Consider the following 21,204-nt stretch of genomic DNA (forward strand, 5'->3'; position numbering starts at 1 on the left):
TACGTCAGGGATATAAGCCCTGCACACTCTCAACAACATTTACTCATGCAGCAGAGAAATCTGCTACGCCAGGGATATAGGCCCTGTACACTCTCAACAATATTTACTCATGCAGCAGAAAAATCTGCTACGCCAGAGATATAGGCCCTGCACATTCTCAACAACATCTTCAAGTCCTCGACTCATATCAACCACTATCTATCAGCCTCAAATCATCACCAGTCATGACTATTTCTCATCTCAAATCACTTTCTATTATCAATTCTCAACATTCCAAGGATATAGTGTCTGGCAAACTTTCCTTCAATATTTATCAAGCTCATAATAACCATCATCAGTTATCAATTCCATTCCGAACTCATTGGTTCATCATTTTCTCAATTCATATACCCTTCTTTTTAGCACTCCACCAAACCCATCCCCAGTACACCAGAAACCTAAGCCTCCGCTTTCTAACTTTTCAAAATATTACCAAATCAAGTCCTCCTAAGATCTTTTCCATGTTCGTTACCCAAAAATAAGCCCAAGAGTTTTAAAATAGTGTCACAGAAGTTTACAAGCTTGTTGGGAAGGTGATATAGTTTAAAAACAAATTTTTAGTTGTAAAACAGGGGGTGTGCGTACGCACAAGGGTGTGCATGCGCACGCCCAGGAAAGTTTTCAAATGTGTGCATACGCATCGAGGTGTGTGTACGCACAGGTAGTAAAATTTCAACTCTGTTCATCCGCACAAGGCATGCAAACGCCCCTAACAGAATGCACCTTCCAACGTGTGTGTGCGCGCAGGTTGTAAAACTTCATTGATTGTGTGCGCTCACAGGTTGTGCTAGCGCTCCCAACAGAAGCCCTTCCCTTGTGTGTGCGTACGCACAAGGCTGTGGGTGCGCACAGGTTCGAAAAATCACAGGGGTGTGCGTCCGCACATACCAGAAATCACAAAATTCTGCAACTTTGCAGAATTTCAGATTTTGACACCAAACTTTGAATGATCATAACTTCCTCTACAAAAATCTAAATTTTACAAACTTTATATCAATTTGAAGATTTTTCAATGAAATTTAATTCTAAACAAATTCCAACAAATTTTGAAAATCGAGGCTCAAGTTATGATCCGTCAAAGTTCACCAAAAATCTATTTTTACCAAAAATTTCTAAACCTCAATTTTAACCAACCCTCAATCCAAAACCAACTCAATCACTTTTCAACCATACCAAAACAACCCAAAATTCATACCAAACACTACTTCAACCATTTTCTCAATCACACAACCTTCTAAACCATTCAACAATTCTAAATCCAACCAAATTCATATTTTCCATTTTCTATTAACCTTATTAACATCAATATAACCACTCACCATCACCATCCATCATCAATGTCACATATTTCCAAACTTCCATCAAATAAACACATTATCATTAATTCATCATCATCATCAATACTCAGACTCATTATTCACAATTCTCACCAATCTATTCAATTCATCAAAACTCTTCACTCATTTACTTTCAACATGAACCACAATAACCAACAATAAAAAATCATCATCAACATCCATCTTCAAACCTCAACACCCACCAGCATAACTCATCATTAATCATCATCTAACAATATATATATATATATATATATATATATATATATATATATATATATATATATATCACATTCAAACTCATTCAACCTACATCCAAACCATCATCCAGCATAACATTTATATAGAATTAATCATACAATCACATCCTTCAACCTATCTTAAAGTCAACTAGCCTAAGTGTCCAGAAACATTACATATTACATAAAGGAAACTGAAACCATACCTTGGCCGATTTTCAAATGCACCAAACACTAAAACGAAGCCACCAAGCTTGATCCAAAGCCTCAACCAACTCCAACAAACACCAAAACTCAATCTAACATCATATATATATCAAAATCAAAACCTAAGATACACAAAACAACTAAACACAAGGGTTTAGTGAAACCTTACCTTACCCAACGAGATTAGGGGTAAAATTCTAACAATTATCTGCTACTAGAGATCACCTAAACAAGCAAAACTACAAAATCCACTAAAAAACCAAACCCCCAAAAACGCAAAATTTAGGGCAGGAAACTGGGGAGTGAGTTTCAAATTCTTGCCAGATTTTCTTAGACAGAAAGGAAGAGCTAGTCAAGAGCTTCGTGTGGCCACAAACGGCTCATCAATCGGAGTTCCGTAGCTCAAGTTATGGCTCCCGGAAGGTGGAGGTGAATAGTGACAATGGGGTTTCACCCCCCACCATCACCTATCCGAGTTCTCTCTCTCTCTCTCTCTCTCTCTCTCTCTCTCTCTCTCTCTCTCTCTCTCTCTCTCTCTCTCTCTCTCTCTCTCTCTCTCTCTCTCTCTCTCTCTCTCTCTCTCTCTCTCTCTCTCTTCCCTTCAAAATGAGTTTGAAACTCATTAAACACACATATATATATGTTGGACCTTGGGCCCGGTTTGGGTCCGGTCCAACCCGTTAGCGGTTTTAGTCCGTTTGGCCCACTTTGGGCTAAAACCATTAAGATTAGTGCCCGATTTTCAATTCTAAATTATTTTTATCCTTTCAAAATAATAAATCAATTTTCAAAACCTTATTTTCCAAAATACGTGATATTGGACAGATTAGAGCCGGTATTGCCAGCTTAAGCGCCAGTACACATTTTTTACAAAAACTTTTCGCAAAAGATACATTTTTCAACTCAAAAAAATCCATTGAAATAAAATTTCATCTTTATATTTTCAAATTAAAACTTCTAAATTTTGAATCTATCTCGGACACTTAAAATTATTATTATTTTTATTAAAACAGTTTTACGAGAAAACTCCAGTTCTTACATTCTCCCCTCCTAATAAATTTTCGCCCTCGAAAATTCGAATCACGCGATATATCTTCCTCGAAGCATCCTACCATGTCGATGTTCCCTCTCGCCTTCCGCTGCGTCACTCTGATTATCATCATTAAGAATCCGAAATTTTACTTAAAACAAATACCGGTTTTTGTAACATTCTTTCAAAACCGTCAAAACAAGTTCAATCTAAACGCATGTATTGTTAAGGTTTTTTCAAAGGAGTTAAAAATTATTTCTTCGTAAGTCAAATGCCTGAAATCATGGTTTCCTCAAATATAACCTTTCAATTTAAATCTGTATTCGACAAGATAAATTAGAAACCAAGTTCACAAATTGACAAAATCATAGAACTCACTTTTCTTTTAAATCATATCATTCAAATCAGAAATTCTGACTTACTTTCAAAACCAAATTATTTAAACCAACAATTTCAAACCAATTTTTCAAAATCATTCTAAGCTTTAAAACATTTTCAACATAGTTCAAAATCATACCAGTTAGAAATTGAAAATCATAATTAAAAACTGCAAAAGCATCCGTCAGTACTTCCCCTGCCACCAGTGTTGAGCCTCACCAATCAACTGATATTCAACATAATTCCACGAACAGACTTTTCTGAAACATGCTGAGCTCGTAACGCATAGGCAAGGTTAGCCATCCCCACTATCTCTCCGATAACATGATTGACCTCGTCCGCGAGTTGTTATTCAGGTTTCCTTTCCACACCAAACAATCGATATCAAGGTGATCAGTCTCAATATCTCAAGCTCAATACTTCAATTGGTCCCAAAGGCACTCACAAACAATCATGCTATGCATATCAAACAGATATCCTAAATAGCACGAAAGAAAAATGACCCAGAGTGTGCAACGAAGCACAATCGGTCCATCCCTCAGCTCACGAGGATGAACCGCTCTGATACCACTAAATGTAACACCCTAATTACCCTAAGCCTTACCTCTAGCCATAAAGCAAAGGTTAATCGGAGGTTATGACAATTCTAATGCTTATACATATTTATATAGAAGGAAATAATATATTCTAGAAGCCCGATGAAGGATTAAGCTCAAAAACAAAATTACAAAAGCGCGAAACATTCACGCGAAGCTAATGTACAAGACACAAGGTATAGATGCAAGAGAATAGAACATATACATAGATATAAGAGTATAATAATCATAGAAAACTAGCCGCAGCTTGCAGAGTTTAAACCGACTAGTTACAAAATAAAAAAAAAAGAATATAGAATTTTGGAGTTAAAACAGCGTATACAACTTATCTCTTAAGTAAGCCTCTAAGGCCATCAAGATAAATATACAAAGAGATGTGAGAGTAACTATAACAAAGTAAAAGAGAAATAAACCAAGGAGGAACCATACTCCGCTCTGTCACCATATCCGCAATCTCACCGAAGTGGATTTGTAACCTGCGTCTGAAAAATAACAACAAAGTATGGAATGAGAACCGGAGGTTCTCAGTATGGTAACAGTGCCCAATATGTAAGATATAAGGCTCTAGGACGCCGAAGGCAATCCTAGAACTTCATATCAAATACGGATAATCAAGCTTAGAATAAAATAAATAAATAAATAAAGAACTTAACCATAAACAGGGTTATCTAAACTTAGGGGAATTCTAACTAATACTAATCACACCGTTGTATCCTACAGCCTTCTGATGTTAAGGATTTACACTGGTTCGAAATTCCACAAAATATTTACGTTGTTAGTATAGTCCAAACCGATAGTCAATCCTCAAATCAAATTAAATTTATGGTTCTGTCACAAGTACAAACCCCAAATAAGAATTAACCAAAGTATTTAGACTCTGGGTCATCTCCCTAGGGAAGCAATGAAGTGGTCAATTATTGGCTATGAAGGGGTAAAAGGGGTTTTGATTTATAAGAGGGCAAGAAAAAGTAAATCGAGCAAATAACTAAAGAAAGCAAGATAAAGAACTCTTGGCTAAGACTTAGGTAACTGAGATCACCATCCTTGTCAACAAACCAAATATTGATAATTGTGAGAGGCCAACCTATTAAGTCTACTTCCTAAAAGCCTTAAGTACGTAATATCTACTCCTAAACATGAAGTACATCAAATAGATTTGATCACATCAACCCTTAAGTCCCAACCTACCTACTAATTAACTTAGTAGTGGGTTAGCGTCAATGGGCATCAAATTGATCACCAAGGGTTCTCAAATCACCAAATCCATTATACCTAATAACTCAAATTTACCAAATTCCCTTAGCTTAGACCAAGAGTCAACAAAACTACTCAAGAGCTAAAGAGAACATTTCATCAAACACATAGAGTGCAATAGAAGTAAACATCATAAATTGCAAGAATAATAAAATCTACCAACTACTAAGTGCAAGGAAAGTAAGATCACAATTCAATTCATCAATAAAAGAAACATCAACATTAAATTGCATTAAATGTAAACCAAATCCAACATGAGTTCATCATCACAAAAGAAAGCAAAATGAGAAATTAATATTACAACTAAGAGAATTAAGATGTAGAATTGAGGAATTATAAAGGAAACAAGATAAGATCAAGTAATTAATTTAAGATCTAAAACAATTTGACCTAATCCTAACCTAATTATAGAGAGAAGAGGGAGCTTCTCTCTCTAGAAACTAACTAAAGGCTCATTTTTACTAAACTAATTGCTCCCCCTTTGCTTGGACTTCAATTCTGCATGAAATACACTCAGAAACAAGTTGGATTTGGGCCTGGCTAGCTCAGAAATTGCCACCAGCGTTTTGCCTTTAAGTGGGCCACGTGAGAGTATCGGCGCTTGCGCGCCAGGTGCGCGTGCGCGTCAATTGGCAAATTCTTCATCTGCGCGGACGCGTCATGTACGCGTGTGCATCTCTATGCAAAACCACTTCTGCGCGTGCGCGCCTTGTATGCGTGCGCGCCCATTGATGCATTCCCAATCTTTGTTTCTTCATGCATTCTCCCCTTTGCATGCTTTTCTACTCATTTCTTTTATCCAATACTTGCCTTATGAACTTGAAATCACTCAACAAACACATCAAGGCATCGAATGGAATTAATGTGAATCAAAATCACCAATTTAAGGGCCTAAAAAGCATGTTTTTACACTTAAGTACAATTCAAGGGAGAATTACAAAACCATGTTATTTCATTGAATAAATGTGGGAAAAGGTCGTAAAATCCCCTAAAATAAGCACAAGATAAATCACGAAATCGGGGTTTATCAAATCTCCCCACACTTAAACTAAGCATGTCCTCATGCTAAAATTGAGAAGTAAGCAAAGGGTATTAACATTTATTCAATGCAAACTAACTAAATGCAATCTATCTATATGTAACCTATTTACATGAATGCAATGGCTTAGTCAAAATAAATCAATCTCCAAGAATACACATGCAAGCACAAGGGCTAAGGTATTAGCAATCAAAGCAAACCACAATTGGATTGAATCATTGAAATATTTTACAAACTTGCAAGAAAAGATGATCATGGGTGGAAACATGTAATTGAGCGATCGAACCCTCGCTGGACGTGTATCCGCTCTATGCACTCAAGTGTATGGGGTTGATTCACTCAATTCTCCCCTAATCATGCTTTCCAAGATTTGTCTTTCATCTAACAATCAACAATTATTTTATGCATGCATACAAGTATCATGAGGACTTCTCATAGGTTGTAATGGGGCTAGGGTCAAGGTAGGATGCATATGGTCAAGTGAGCTTGAAATTCGAATGTTTGATTAACTTAAACTTCCCACCTAACCTATGACAACCTAAACAATTATAAACAAACCTAGCTATCCATTCTTCACTTTTCCACACATACTCATATGTTTCCTTTAGATCACCACACATATGCATTGATCATTATTAAACCTTGAACCTTGGGGCATTTTTGTCCCCTTTTTATTGCAAAATTTTTTTTTAGCTAAAATATATACACGAACATCAATGCATATGGTTTACACATGATTAATATATATGAGTGTGTACCCAATTCCTAAAATTTTTTCCAACCAAAACATAAACACACTTTTATCTCTACCCAATGTTTCCAATTTTCCCAAAATTAATTGATAAACACTCTCACTAGCCTAAGCTAATCAAAGATCCAAACAAGGGACATTTATTATTTTTCACTTAGGCTTGTAATGTGCTACAATTATGAACAAATGGGTTAAGCATAGGCTCAAGGTTGGTTAACAATGGAAGATAAAAGGTAGGCTATTTGGTTAAGTGAGCTATTTGAACAATGGCCTCAATCATGTAAATGCACATATACACAAAATAATAGACATAAAAAATCAAACAAATCAAAGATTACAATCATAGAAAGAGAATAATGCACACAAGAATGAAAATAAGTGGTCATATGATGTAACCATACAATTAGGCTCAAATCTCACATGCTTGTGTTCTTTGCTCAAAACATGATCCACAAGTGTATAATTCAAGCAAGTTCTAAAAAAATTTTCAACCAATTGGGGTAGTGCCCTAAAAATGGATTTCTTAGAAATTTCCATCATATTGACTAAGCTTATTCTAATGTAATGTTGTGATTTAGAAAAATTTTAAAAATTTCCTAATTTACCCCATTTTCAATCAAAACACAATTCTTATACAAGGAGAGTCAACTAGGTTTTAACAATCCAAAATATTTTTCTAATCACAATCAAAAGCTAAGATGCAATATATGTATATATATAATAAAAGTGTGCAACGACCAAAATAAGGATATCCACAATAGCAAATATGTACAGTAATCCCAAAATGATCTAAGAGACAAAGTACAAAATAAAATAAAGTAGCGAAAACTAGAGATAGATGTCTGAAAGTTCACCATATAAATGCAAATACCAGTCACAAATGGTGACCTCCCCACACTTTAAAATCAAGCATCATCCTCGATGCTACCACTGAAGCTCGGGATGGGGTCAACAATCGCGCCGGGCTGTAGCTCAAGCTCAGGCTGTGGGACTAGGACTGGCTGTGGCTCTGGCTGTGGTACTAGATGAGAAGTGTCCTGCTGAACTTCAGGAGGGTGCTGAACCTCTGTGGTGACCTGCGTCTCTGGAGGTGCATCCTGATGAGTCGGCTCCTCATCATGCTCCTCATCATGCGCCTCCTCCTGATCCTGCTCGTCGGAGGCGGGAGAGTCTGGGAGTGGAGGTAGCTCGATGCCCTGTGAGGCAAACACCTGGTCTATGCGTTCGAGACGTTGCATGATACGACACTCAAGGCGCTCCATGAAGCGAAGCAGGTGCTGCACCAACAGGTAAGTCGGCTCAGGTGCTGGTGGTGGTGGTAAGGATGTTGCGGCTGCTGAAGTAGAGGGGGGTCCTGCTGCTACTGCTGATGACGAAGGCTGAGCTGCCTCCTCCACTACTCTGGCTCGAGAACAGCATTTGGGTGGGGGCTTCTCGTGCACCCACCCACCCCATGGAATGGTAACCTCCTTGTCGTCGTTATCTGGGGGTGGTGGTGTCACGTCATCATCCTCCCATAGAACATCGGCCAACTCAATCATGCTGGTGACCAGTGTAGGGAATGGCAAGAGGCCACGGATATGCGCACACCACATACTCTACCTAATCAGCTGGGGGAAGTTCACCTCCTTCCTCTCCATCACACAACCAATCAGAACCAGTATATCCATCGAAATCTCTGAGAAGTGAGTGGTGGGGAAGACATAGTGGGCGAATATCTGCTGCCAAGTCCTGGCCTCCCTCGACAGATAAGTGAAACGCATCCCCTTGGGCTTCTTGTTCCCAGAATCCATCGCCCAAGGGGCGTCAAGTATGGCAATCACGCGCTTAAGCGTCTCATAGTCAAATGTCATGCAGTGGATGGCCACCTCTGCCTGCTTATAGGCGCATGTGTCATCAGGACGAAGTCGGCAGAGCAGTGCATCCCCAATAGCAGCCTCAGTGATCATAATCTCTCTACCCCGTAGCTAAACTGAATCGAGAGTGGCACGAAAGAAGTTGCAATAAAATTCCCTTACCCATGAAGTGTTTATCCTCCCCAAATCTCTATCAACAAAATCCAGGCCCAACTCCAGAATACGGGTGTTTATGGCACGTCTCACATCATTATGGAGGACCAGTTTCTTCTCAATGTTTAGGTTCTTCTTCCGAAAAGCGGGGAACTGAAGCTCACAGTAGAGGTTTGGGAATTTGATTGGGTCAGTGGAAGGTAGCAGCTGATTTTCCTTGTCCTCTTTATTCAGGGGATTCTTAGCATAGTTTGCATAAGGTGAAGGGGTAGAGATTTTAGAGCACTTTCTCTTCTTTGAAGTAGTGGCTATAGCTTTTCCTTTGTCTGACATCCTGAAAAGCAGAGATGATACAATATAAGCAGCTAGCCAAGCAGATATAAAGCACTCAAAGCAAAGCATATTCATGAAGTGAGTAAAGAAAAGAGAATTCTTGGAATGCAAGTAACAAAATTCATAATGCAAATCAAGTTTCAAACCAAGAACTCAAATCACAATTGCACATTACTTGTTCATTAAGCCTAAGAAACGCCATATCCAAAAGAATGATCAAAAGAGTTAAGTTGAAAACCAAAAGGGAAGTTAGTTGGTTAAACAAATTAAAGTTAGAAATTAGTTTGAAAATCAGTGATATGGTGGTTACTGGTTCAATTCAAAAGGAATGTACAAAATAAGAATGTAAGCACACTCACAATCATGGAATGCATCAAGTCATTGATGATGAAATATAATATTGCTAGAAAGTAACCAATTAGAAACAAGTCATCAATCAATGTAAAGATCACTAGAATCATATGAATTGGTTTTGGTAAAGTCAAAATATTGAGGGATGAACCAATCAAGAAACATTCAAACACCAATTTCAAAGAGGCATAAAAGGCACAAGTTGAAACAAAATGGAAAACCGCATGATCCATGTGATTCAATGTAAATCAGGTATGAATAATTTGAATCAGTTAATCACACAGATTAAAAACTTCAACTAGTGTGTTTATGTAAAAGGGGCATAAAATCTTAAAAGAGATACAAGCAATGGCCAATCTGAAATTCATTCAACTATTTAATGCATATAAGCAAATCAGCATGAATAACAAGCAAGAATATGATAAAACTTGTTCTTGAGGAGTTTTCAGAACCATTTAACAGATAAAATTCTATTGACGCAGAATTTTGTCAAATAGAAGCTTGTTGCCTCAACTAAAGCAATGTCACTCATGAAATATGGTTAGGAAAAATCCGGCAGCATTTCAGCAGTAAATTGGCTATTTTCCAAATTCAAACAGTCAAATCAATTTCCATATGAATTCATTAAAAATCAAAAGCACAAAAGCCATGTATGAGTTCATATAAATGAACAAATAGCCAATCTTTTAGCAGTAGTTCATCAAAAAGCAATTTAAACTAAACCAGCATGCTACAAAAGCATTCTTTCCTTAAACAATGCACAGAGATGCTGGCTTTCAGCACAACACCAGAACAGCATCATGAACAAAATAAAATAGGAATTCAGCAATAACAGGGTCTTGAGACAAGAATAAAATAGAAAATTGAAGTGGAGCAGTTGACAATTCAATTTGAATTCGAGAAAAACAGAATCACTCCGTCAACAATGAACCATTCAATAAGCAAGCAATCTGAATTCCAACACTTCAAACACAAAGCAGCATTAAACCAGGATGCACCAGCATTAGGCAAGCCAAACATACAGCACGAGCAAAGCAAGAAAATCAATAGATGGCAACACTTTCAATCATCCTCATTATTCAAACAAGCCTAAATCTACTACTCAGCCCAGGTTCTCTAACCACCTAATTAAACTAAACTAACTAACTAAGCTAATTACAGAATTAATATAAAACAGTAAAGGAAGAAGAACATGGGAAGGCAGAAACTTGGAAAACAGAGACTGAATAGAGCAGACAAAGGGAAGGGAGAAAGGAAGATAGAGTGAACGGCCAGAGCAGAAATGGCGGCCTGGTGATGCAGCGGATGTGAGCTGACGACAATGGAGGTCGCGGCCGTCATTGACGGTGAAGCAGGGGTAAGAATGGGTGAGACAAAGAAGGGAGGATTAAGTGACTCTGAGAGAGAGAGAGAGAGAGAGAGAGAGAGAGAGAGAGAGAGGGTTGCGGCGACGGTGGTGGTGTTGCCAGAGGTGACCGGGTGGTCGGTGGTGAGAAGCTTGTAGGTTGAAAATGGAGGGAAAAGAAGAGCGAGAGACCTTAGAGAAGGGGAGATGGGGACTGCGCGAATGCGCTAGGGCTTCGCGTCTCTGGGGTAAGTGGAAATTTGAATCCACGCATGCGCACACTGTACGCGTCCGCGTGGGTGAGAAAATAAGGAAGTGGCGCAGAAGCGCCATATGCGCCCACGCGTAGATGAAGGAAATGGCAATGGGCGCGGACGCTTATGGTGCGCGTCCGTGCAGGTGTTCTGGGCCAGAGGCACAAAAGGGGCCTAGAGTTGGCATAACTCTCGGGTTCTTTGGCCTGGGTGATGTAAAACTGCATCGACGCGCGCGCGCACTGTGCGCTTGTGCGTGGATGAGTTGAATGGTGATTTGGGGCGCGGAGGCGCGAGGTACACCTACGTGTGGATAGGGTAACACAGAAAGGACACGGACGCGCACAGCGTATGTCGGTGTGGGTTAGGACACAGAGTTGGCCCAAAAGTGGCACAACTCTCTGGCCCTTGGCCCAGAAAGCTAAAATGCGCAGCCGACGCGCGCACCATGCGCTTGCACGTGGCTGGTGACTTTTTTTTTTCATGAGTTTCAAAAAGAGCTCATAATCCTCCTGACCTTCTCTAGGACTCAAAAACCAGCTAAGATGTAAAATTAAACACATTTTTTGAAATTTTGGGGATCCTTCAAACAAATTGAGGAAACTTGCAATCCAAGCAAAAACTCAAGTTCTAAGAATTATCCGTAATTAAAGCATAGAATTTATAAACATCTTAGCAAGCAAAACAAAATATATCAAGAAGTAAAGAAACTATATACAATGGAACCCAATTCATTCATTCATTATATCTACAAGAGAATGGAAAGAGTTTACCATGGTGGGGTGTCTCCCACCAAGCACTTTTGGTTTAAGTCCTTAAGTTGGACATTTGGGAGGCTTCTTGTCAAGGTGGCTTATGCTTGTATCCATTCTTGAACCTCCAAGAGTGCTTGTCCTTTAATCGGTTGTTAGAAATTCCAACCATTTTCACCAAGCTTTGGTGAGGTTCTCTCCAAGACATGAGTTTCCAAAATTGATTTTTGTAGTGTGATCTAGGATCCCATATCTTATCTTCGCACCCGTCCTCTAGTTGATCGCCTTGGTTTCGTCCGGGTAACAAGAGAGATGAATTCTCATGAAAGCACCAAACTATCCTCCTAGACCCATTTAATTGAGTATTACACCAATCCATACTCTTTGATTTTGAGCTTCCAACCATAATGAGTCTAGATTTAGAACGCCAACCACTAAACATCCTCCTTTTTCGCTTAATTCCACAAAGCGCCTTAAGTTGGCCATCCGTCTCAAGCAAACCATACTCAAGTGGGATAATAAAGCTGAGAGTTGGAAGTTTTACCCACTCAAGCGAAGGATTGGATGGCAAAATAGGTGGAGGAGTTCCCAAAGATCTTGATAAAGCACGCTCTACTCCCGTCCATCCTCTTCTGGAGGCTTCCACCACTCGGCAAGGTTTTTCAAGATCATCATCTTGCCAAGTTTCCTCAAGTTCGCATTCCTCTTCACCAATTTCTTCTATCTCTTCCCCATTACTCTCATCATAGATAGGAGGTCTAGTGAAGTCTACCTCATCATCAAGTTTAAGCATTTTGGGGAAGGACTCTTCAAACTCGAAGGGATCACATGTTGATGCGGAATCATCATAGAGAGGAGGGCTTATTGCTTGGAACACTTCTTCCAGTTCTTCACTTACAATCGATTTTGGAGGTTGTACATCGTCCTCAACATTGCATTCTAGTCCACTGGGAGAAGGCTCAACAAGATCGTCAAGGGAATTGATCAATGTGGGCAAAATATCACTAGTGATGGAATCCATTTCTTGATCAATTTCCTTTAACTCTCCGTTTACTTCCGCAACTTTACTCTCCTCTTTAACATGCTTTCCAAACTTCTTGGAAGAGGGCTTTTCAACTTGGGATTCCTTTATGTTCTCAACATATCCCAAACATCCACCTATTACTTCCTTTTGTTCGCTAATCTCTACCTTCTCCTCTTGTTGTACTTCTTGCTTCAACTCTTCTTCCTCACCATGGAGCTTCAAGTTCACTTCCTCACTAGGCTCCTTGATTGTCTCTCCACATTCAACAATGGGGGTACTTAAGGTACATGAGCTTAGGTGGGATGTTAGGTGACTCACGGCTTCTACAATGCCGGCCATTCTTGCTCTTAGCTCCTTAAACTTAGTTTCATCCTCCTCTTGTTGCCTTAAGATACGAGATTCAATGTCTCTCAATTCTAGCATGAAGGCTTCATCGGGAGGTGGCGGTGGAAGAGAGGGTTCATTGTTTGAGAGAGGATTGTTGTAATTGGAAGGTGGTTCATATTGGTGGAATTCTTGAGGTGGTGTATGTGGAATTTGTGGTTCTTAGAAGTATTGATACTAGGATGGTGGTGGTTCTAAATGTGGTTCATATGGTGGTTGGTATGGTGGGCATAGGTTATGGTCATATGGAGTTAAATGATGGTGTGAAGCATGTGAGTATGGTGTAGGGCTATATTGAGGAGTGGGATCATATGCATATGATGATTGTGGTTGACAACCACAATGAGGATCATCACACACATTGGATTGATACACATTAGGATCAGAATTATACCCATAAGAGTTCAGAGGAGGTTGTTGCCATGAAGGTTGTTCATAAGCTTGGTGTTCCTCCCATCCTTGATTTCCAAATCCTTGATGCACATCCTCATTGGAGCTTCCGTTTCCTACAACGTAGTTTGAACTACACTCATAGCCAAAAGGATGAGAATTCATAGTGAAAGAGGAAATAGAAACAAAGATTAATAAGAAACAAAGAAAACCAAATCCTAAAACTAATGAAGACTAACAAACAAACCAAAATTCAAGCTATTCACAATATATACAATAGCCAATAACATAGCACCATTGCAACTCCCCGGCAACGGCGCCATTAATTTGATGTTAAGGATTTACACCGGTTCGGAATTCCACAAAATATTTACGTTGTTAGTATAGTCCAAACCGATAGTCAATCTTCAAATCAAATTAAATTTATGGTTCTGTCACAAGTACAAACCCCAAATAAGAATTAACCGAAGTATTTAGACTCCGGGTCGTCTCCCTAGGGAAGCAATGAAGTGGTCAATTATTGGCTATGAAGGGGTAAAAGGGGTTTTGATTTATAAGAGGGCAAGAAAAAGTAAATCGAGCAAATAACTAAAGAAAGCAAGATAAAGAACTCTTGGCTAAAACTTAGGTAACTGAGATCACCATCCTTGTCAACAAACCAAATATTGATAATTGTGAGAGGCCAACCTATTAAGTCTACTTCCCAAAAGCCTTAAGTACGTAATATCTACTCCTAAGCTTGAAGTACATCAAATAGATTTGATCACATCAACCCTTAAGTCCCAACCTACCTACTAATTAACTTAGTAGTGGGTTAGCGTCAATGGGCATTAAATTGATCACCAAGGGTTCTCAAATCACCAAATCCATTATACCCGATGACTCAAGTTTACCCGATTCCCTTAGCTTCACTACAAGAAAAAAGGCCTATGGCCACGCTTTTTTCTTGCCACGCTTTAAAAGTGTGGCCAAAAGTGGTCGATGGCCACGCTTTTGTGAAGGTGGCGATAGATTAGAGATTTGGCTACTTTTTGTTTGCCACGCTTCAAAAGCGTGGCAAAAAGGGTCAACGGCCACGCTTTTGTAAGGGTGGCAATTGATTAGAGAAACAGCCACATTTTTTTTGCAACGCTTCAAAAGCGTGGCCATAGAGAGAAACAGGGACGTTTTAAAAGTGTGGCAATAGGATTTCATTACGGCCACGCTTTAAAAGCGTGGCCAAAAGGTTTAAAAAAGAAAAACCCTAATGACCCGGCCCCCATCCCGGTCCCCACCCTAATTACACTCTTTCAACCCGGCCCCCAACCTTTTCATCCTGGCTACCCTAATCTAATCAATCGAGCTCACATCCCCTTTCACCCTGGCCACCCTAATCAATCGATCGAGCTCACATCCCCATTTTTCCCTCTCCAGCGCACACAACACAATACTCACACGCACCACCTCACCCACGCGGAAGAGGAGAGCTCGAGGAAGGAGACGCCGCCTTGCTGCCAGCTCCGTCGAAGACCAGCCCGCCACCGCTGTCGAGTCAAACTCGAGAGAGAGTGTGTGCAACGATGAGAGAGGAGGAGCCGCCACCGAGGAGGGGAAAGAGGAGCTGCTCCCTCGCCAGTCACCGTCATGCTTCCTGGTTGCCGATGAGGGAGCCGCGAGATCCGTTGCCATCGCGAGAAGGGGGACACGCGAGAGGGAGCCCTCAGTGTGATCGCTGTCGCAGCTGTTGAGTAAATATGTGCTTTTAATTGTTATTACTCTTTTCCAATTGATTTTAGGAAATCAAAATTTTACAGATTCGACAAGGAAGGGAACCGGTGGAAGGAGAGAACCGATGGTACCGTCAAGTTCCCGAAGAACAAGGTTAGTAGCAGGGTTTGGCTTCTCATCTGAACAAAATTGATTTGTGCTTCTTTGTTTATGTTTATTCTCTGATTCATTTGTGCTTCCCTAGTTCCCTGATTCTTCTGTTCGTAAGTAGTTAGAGAAGTTTAAATGATATTGTTTGAGCCTCATATAACAATGTCGAACTCTTTTGCTGTCATTATAGTAGTTAAATCTCAGAAGGTTAATTGGTTCATTTGTGCAACTAAGTTTTGTTCTTTTTTTTTTGTGTTTATATTGAACAAATTCATTGCTGAGTGTGGTTCTTTAGCTGTAAGCACTCCAAATTATTGAAAAAGGTAATTCATGGATTCCATATTTTTTCATTTAAAAATCATACTAGAACAATATAATCTGATATGAGAAGCTGTTAATGAGCTTGATTTATATTTATAAGAAATTATAAACTGATTGATTGAATAGCTTATCTGCTTTTGCTTTGCTGCTGCTACCTGACTCTGTTCCAATCTTAGCCTCAGGTGCCTTTTTCCTGTATTTGCATAACTTCTCTCAAGAACTTCAAAAGCTTGAGGAGTATTGCATGAACCAGAAATCCATTAATTCAATGGTATATATATATATATATATATATATATATATATATATATATATATATATATATATTATTAATGCTTTTACTTTGTTTAATTTTTTTCAACACCGCTTGGTTCATCTGTATTTGACCTAATGAGCTCTTTTACTTGCATGAACTAATTGAAATCTCAATATTGAGTTGCTTGATTCATAGTACTAAGTTTGATGAGAAGAAAACTGAGTTGATACTTATTTAATTTTTGTCATTTTATTTATTTAACACCATGTTTTTATTTGATTATTATTATTCATAGTACATGGTTTCCATTGGAGCAGCTTGTAATCTTTCTTGGCCTGCTGGCCGTCTCGTGATCCAAGTACTAGATGATTTCTACGAATCCTGTGGTTAAGGTGCATAACGTACCATGCACATGCACACACTTGCTCTCACACTCATGCACTCATAGGAAGAATTTCTATCAGTTTGTGCTCAATAATACTGCTATTTTCAATTATAATTGTAGTTATACTCAACATGATTCATTGTTATTGTTTACTTCTTGTTAGCAAGATAAATTTTACCATGAAAGCACCATCAGAAACTTACTAATCAATTTTGCTCCTTTGTCCATGATATGCATTTGTAAAATAGCATTTGTAAACATAGCATTTGTAATATAGCATCAGGGGTCCACAGCAAAGGAAATACCGAGTTGGTATTGATAATCTCCTTATGTTACTGATTGGCGAAATTCCTATTGCAATGCCAACTGTCCTTTCAGTTACAATGGCTATTGGTTCACACAAATTGTCTCAGCAGGTTACATTTAGTTTATTGATTCAAATATTTTGTTGAGCTATATAGGATGGAATGTAATGTTGTGCTTAAGTGCCTAAGAACTAAAATATAGAAACACGAAGATAGAGACTACATAGAAAATCAGGCAAATTTTGTTCCTAGATAGAAACATTTTTTCTGTTTCTGTATCTATCTCCTTCAAATAGATTTGTACTCTATATTTTTGTCTTGGTGCAGTTACCAAACAGGGCCTACCTGTTATCCTTGAATGATAAAAGTTATTATCTAATGATTATAGGTTAGGTACTAATGATATAAATCTTTGCAGGGTGCTATAACAAAGAGAATGACTGTAATTAAAGAAATGGCCGGAATGGATGTCCTATGCAGTGATAAAACAGGCACATTAACTCTCAACAAGCTTACAGTGGACAAGAATCTAATTGAGGTTTGATAACTCATTTGTCCTAACATTTTAAAACATAGTTAAATGTAAAGAAGATAATTTCTTAAAGAAAGAAGATAATGGAAAGACAAAGAGTAACTCCATTGTCTATACAGCCATTCATGTGTTTCCAAAATACTAACTTATTTCTTCTTTTTCCAACAATGATTAATATCTGGCAGGTCTTTGCTGATGGAGTTAATCAGGACATAGTTGTACAGTTGTACTTATGGCTACAAGGGCATCAAGGCTAGAGAACCAAGATGCAATTGATTATGCAATTGTATCTATGTTAGCAGACCAAAAGGAGGTACTATTTCAACTACCAACCTGGTTACTCCTTTGGATCATCTTCGAATCATTTGAAAAATTAAAAAATAAAACCGATGCCTTACTGACTACTAGTGGGAGATTTTACCTCTAGAAATTTGTCTCAGGAATTAATTGTTTGTAACTAAGAAGGGAAACGGATCACATCTCATACTCTTGAAAAAAAAATACCCTTACAGGTGATCAGCTTGCAATTGCTAAGGAAACAGGAAGGCGTCTTGGAATGGGCTCTAACATGTATCCTTCTTCGTCGCTGCTGGGAGAAAGCAAAGATAATTTTGCTTCTGTTCCCGTCGATGATCTTATAGAGAATGCAGATGGTTTCGCTAGTGCTTTCTTGGTAAGTATAATAGCAATCACAGAAAAGCTCTAATCCAAATTCTTGTCTATTTTCTGATTGTATATGTTCCCTCAGAGCATAAATATGAGATTGTGAAGAGGTTACAAGCTAGAAAGCACATTTGTGGGATGACTGGTGATGGAGTGAATGATGCACCAGCTTTGAAGATAGCAGACATAGGTATCGTTGTAGCAGATGCAACAGATGCTGCAAGAAGTGCCTCTGATATAGTTCTAACAGAACCTGGGTTGAGTGTGATCATAAGTGCTGTTTTAACTAGCCGTGAAATTTTCCAAAGAGTGAAAAACTACACAGTAATCCCCCAACTACGAAAATATTAAGAAAATATTGCAATAGTCCTTGTTGTAACGAAAAATTCAAAGCCTTATTTTATTTTTCTTTTGCAGATATATGTTGTATCTATCACCATCCGTATTGTGGTAAGTTATAAGTGCATATATGATATATGGAGAATTTAGCAGTGATCAAGCCATCATTTTCTTTCCTTTTCATTTTCAGTTTATTTTGGGTTGCAGGTTGGCTTTATGTTACTCACATGCATTTGGGAATTTAACTTTCCTCCCTTTATGGTTCTTGTCATAGCCATTCTCAATGATGGTATTACTATCTGCTCTCAAATACCATATTTAAAATGCATTATTTGAAGGTCTTCTCTACAGTTATAGTAACATTAGCTACTTTCAAATATCATTACCTTTTCATGGTTTTGTTTAGAATATGAAACCATGAAGTTGTCTAATCCATATAACTTACATTAGTAGCACAAATTTTCATTGTGTGTGCATGCGTGCATGTGTGTATCTTCTTCAAGAGTTTATATTCTTTCGCTTGACCCCTGATGCTATTTTACAAATGCTATGTTTACAGAATAGGAGAAATAAAGCAGTTGATGTGCTTTCTAAGATCTATATATGATCTTGCTCGCTTAGAGGATGAAGTTGATTTCCTCATAGCTCAATCAGAGCAAGACCGACAGAAAAGGAATAATGTCAAATTTTGGCATGTTTTTCAATCAAAGGAAATTAGATTGGCTTTTCTTGTTGGAGGAGGACTTCTGCTAATAATGCTTGTTTCCTTTTCTTTTATTCTTTAATCTTCTTTTAAAGTTTTTTTACAAGATAAGACATGTTTTGGTTTGCGACTTTGAGTAATAGGCTAAAAGAAAATAAAGCTAGTGTTACCTAGAATGGAAAGTGAAGCTTTAAAATAATTTATCAATTTTGTATCTGTTTTTGCCATCTTTTGCAGGTAAAAAAGTTCACAAATGTTTCCGAAACAATTATGTATGATCTAAAGGAAAGAAGTTTAAGAGGGCTAGAGGAAGGAGGAACAGCGAAGGACTTAGGATTTAAGTTATATTGTTTTTGTATTTTTCTTCACTTTTTAGTTTTGGAATTTGAACTCGAGATTTATTTTGTATTTGAGTATTAGTTTTTTAATGTATAAAATAATTATAACAAAAATTATATGTCTATAATTATTATTTGATTTGTCTTGTAATATAAGTTTGGTAATAAAAAAGAAATGAAAATTTTATATTTTGTATCGATAAAGGTAAAAATAAAAAAAAGGATTTTTTTTTTAATTTTACAAGGCTATTGCCACGCTTTTAAAGCGTGGCCGTATCTCTCGCTATAGCCACGCTTTTTAAAAGCGTGGCCATATCTTTCTCTATCGCCACGCTTCAAAAGTGTGGCCATATCTCCCACACACGGCCACGCTTTAACGGGAGGCATTTTGTAAAAAGCGTGACAAAAGAAAAAGTGTGGTGATAGGTCACCAAAAGCATGGCGATAGAGCAACCGCCACGCTTTCAGACGCCACCCTTTCAAAAGCGTGGCGATAGAGCTGTTTTCTAGTAGTGCTTACACCAAGAGTCAACAAAACTACTCAAGAGCTAAAGAGAACATTTCATCAAACACATAGAGTGCAATAGAAGTAAACATCATAAATTGCAAGAATAATAAAATCTACCAACTACTAAGTACAAGGAAAGTAAGATCACAATTCAATTCATCCATAAAAGAAACATCAACATCAAATTGCATTAAATGTAAACCGAATCCAACATGAGTTCATCATCACAAAAGAAAGTAAAATGAGAAATAAATATTACAACTAAGAGAATCAAGATGTAGAATTGAGGAATTATAAAGGAAACAAGATAAGATCAAGTAATTAATTTAAAATAAAAAACAATTTGACCTAATCCTAACCTAATTCTAGAGAGAAGAGGGAGCTTCTCTCTCTAGAAACTAACTAAAGGCTCATTTTTACTAAACTAATTGCTCTCCCTTTGCTTGGACTTCAATTCTGCATGAAATAACTCAGAAACAAGTTGGATTTGGGCCTGGGCAGCTCAGAAATCGCCCCCAGCGTTTTGCCTTTAAGTGTGCCACGTGAGAGTATCGGCGCGTGCGCGCTAGGTGCGCGTGCACGTCGATTGGCAAATTCTTCATCCACGCTGACGCGTCATGTACGCGTGCGCGTCTCTATGTGAAACCACTTCTGCGCGTGCGCACCTTGTACGTCTGCGCGCCCATTGATGCATTCCCAATCTTTGTTTCTTCATGCATTCTCCCCTTTGAATGATTTTCTCCTTATTTCTTCCATCCAATACTTGCCTTATGAACCTGAAATCACTCAACAAACACATCAAGGCATCGAATGGAATTAAAGTGAATCAAAATCACCAATTTAAGGGCCTAAAAAGCATGTTTTTACACTTAAGCACAATTCAAGGGAGAATTACAAAACCATGTTATTTCATTGAATAAATGTGGGAAAAGGTAGTAAAATCCCCTAAAATAAGCACAAGATAAATCATGAAATCGGGGTTTATCACCTTCGCCTACCTAACCTCCGTTCGATCTCATCGCCACCGCCCATCTAACCTCCTCAGCACCAGACGATCATAATTAATGCACGCAAGTAATACACAGGTAATAATCATATATCACAATTAATTCAAGAAGCAAGTAGTCATATTATACAATTAGGCAAACTCAAGTAATCAAAGCAAATAAGTACATAAAAGATGCATATGATGAATTCCTGTCATATTGGCTTGTGATATCACTTGTCGGTCTGTAAATGCCAACCCGACACATTCTTCTGGATGCAGCCTTTTCTGCCACGCCAG

The 21,204-nt window shown here is 38.3% G+C and overlaps 1 protein-coding gene and 1 pseudogene across 2 annotated transcripts; both read left to right on the forward strand.

Annotated features, from left to right (window-relative positions):
- Positions 1-15,491: 15,491 nt before the first annotated feature.
- LOC107641863 (plasma membrane ATPase 2-like) lies at positions 15,492-17,884 on the forward strand (annotated as a pseudogene). Its single transcript, XR_015883361.1, has 4 exons — positions 15,492-15,584; positions 17,255-17,374; positions 17,554-17,704; positions 17,881-17,884. The product of XR_015883361.1 is annotated as a plasma membrane ATPase 2-like (transcript).
- Positions 17,885-17,924: 40 nt separating this feature from the next.
- On the forward strand, positions 17,925-19,351 carry LOC107640589 (plasma membrane ATPase 2-like). The gene is made up of 5 exons (XM_088487125.1): positions 17,925-18,030; positions 18,117-18,355; positions 18,449-18,481; positions 18,578-18,659; positions 19,311-19,351. The coding sequence occupies exons 1-5, from the start codon at positions 17,925-17,927 to the stop codon at positions 19,349-19,351; spliced, it is 501 nt and encodes a 166-aa protein (XP_088343251.1).
- The last annotated feature ends 1,853 nt before the right edge of the window (positions 19,352-21,204 follow it).

Source organism: Arachis ipaensis, chromosome B5, assembly GCF_059453495.1.
Source record: "Arachis ipaensis isolate K30076 ecotype BB chromosome B5, ASM5945349v1, whole genome shotgun sequence".
Lineage (NCBI taxonomy): Eukaryota > Viridiplantae > Streptophyta > Magnoliopsida > Fabales > Fabaceae > Arachis > Arachis ipaensis.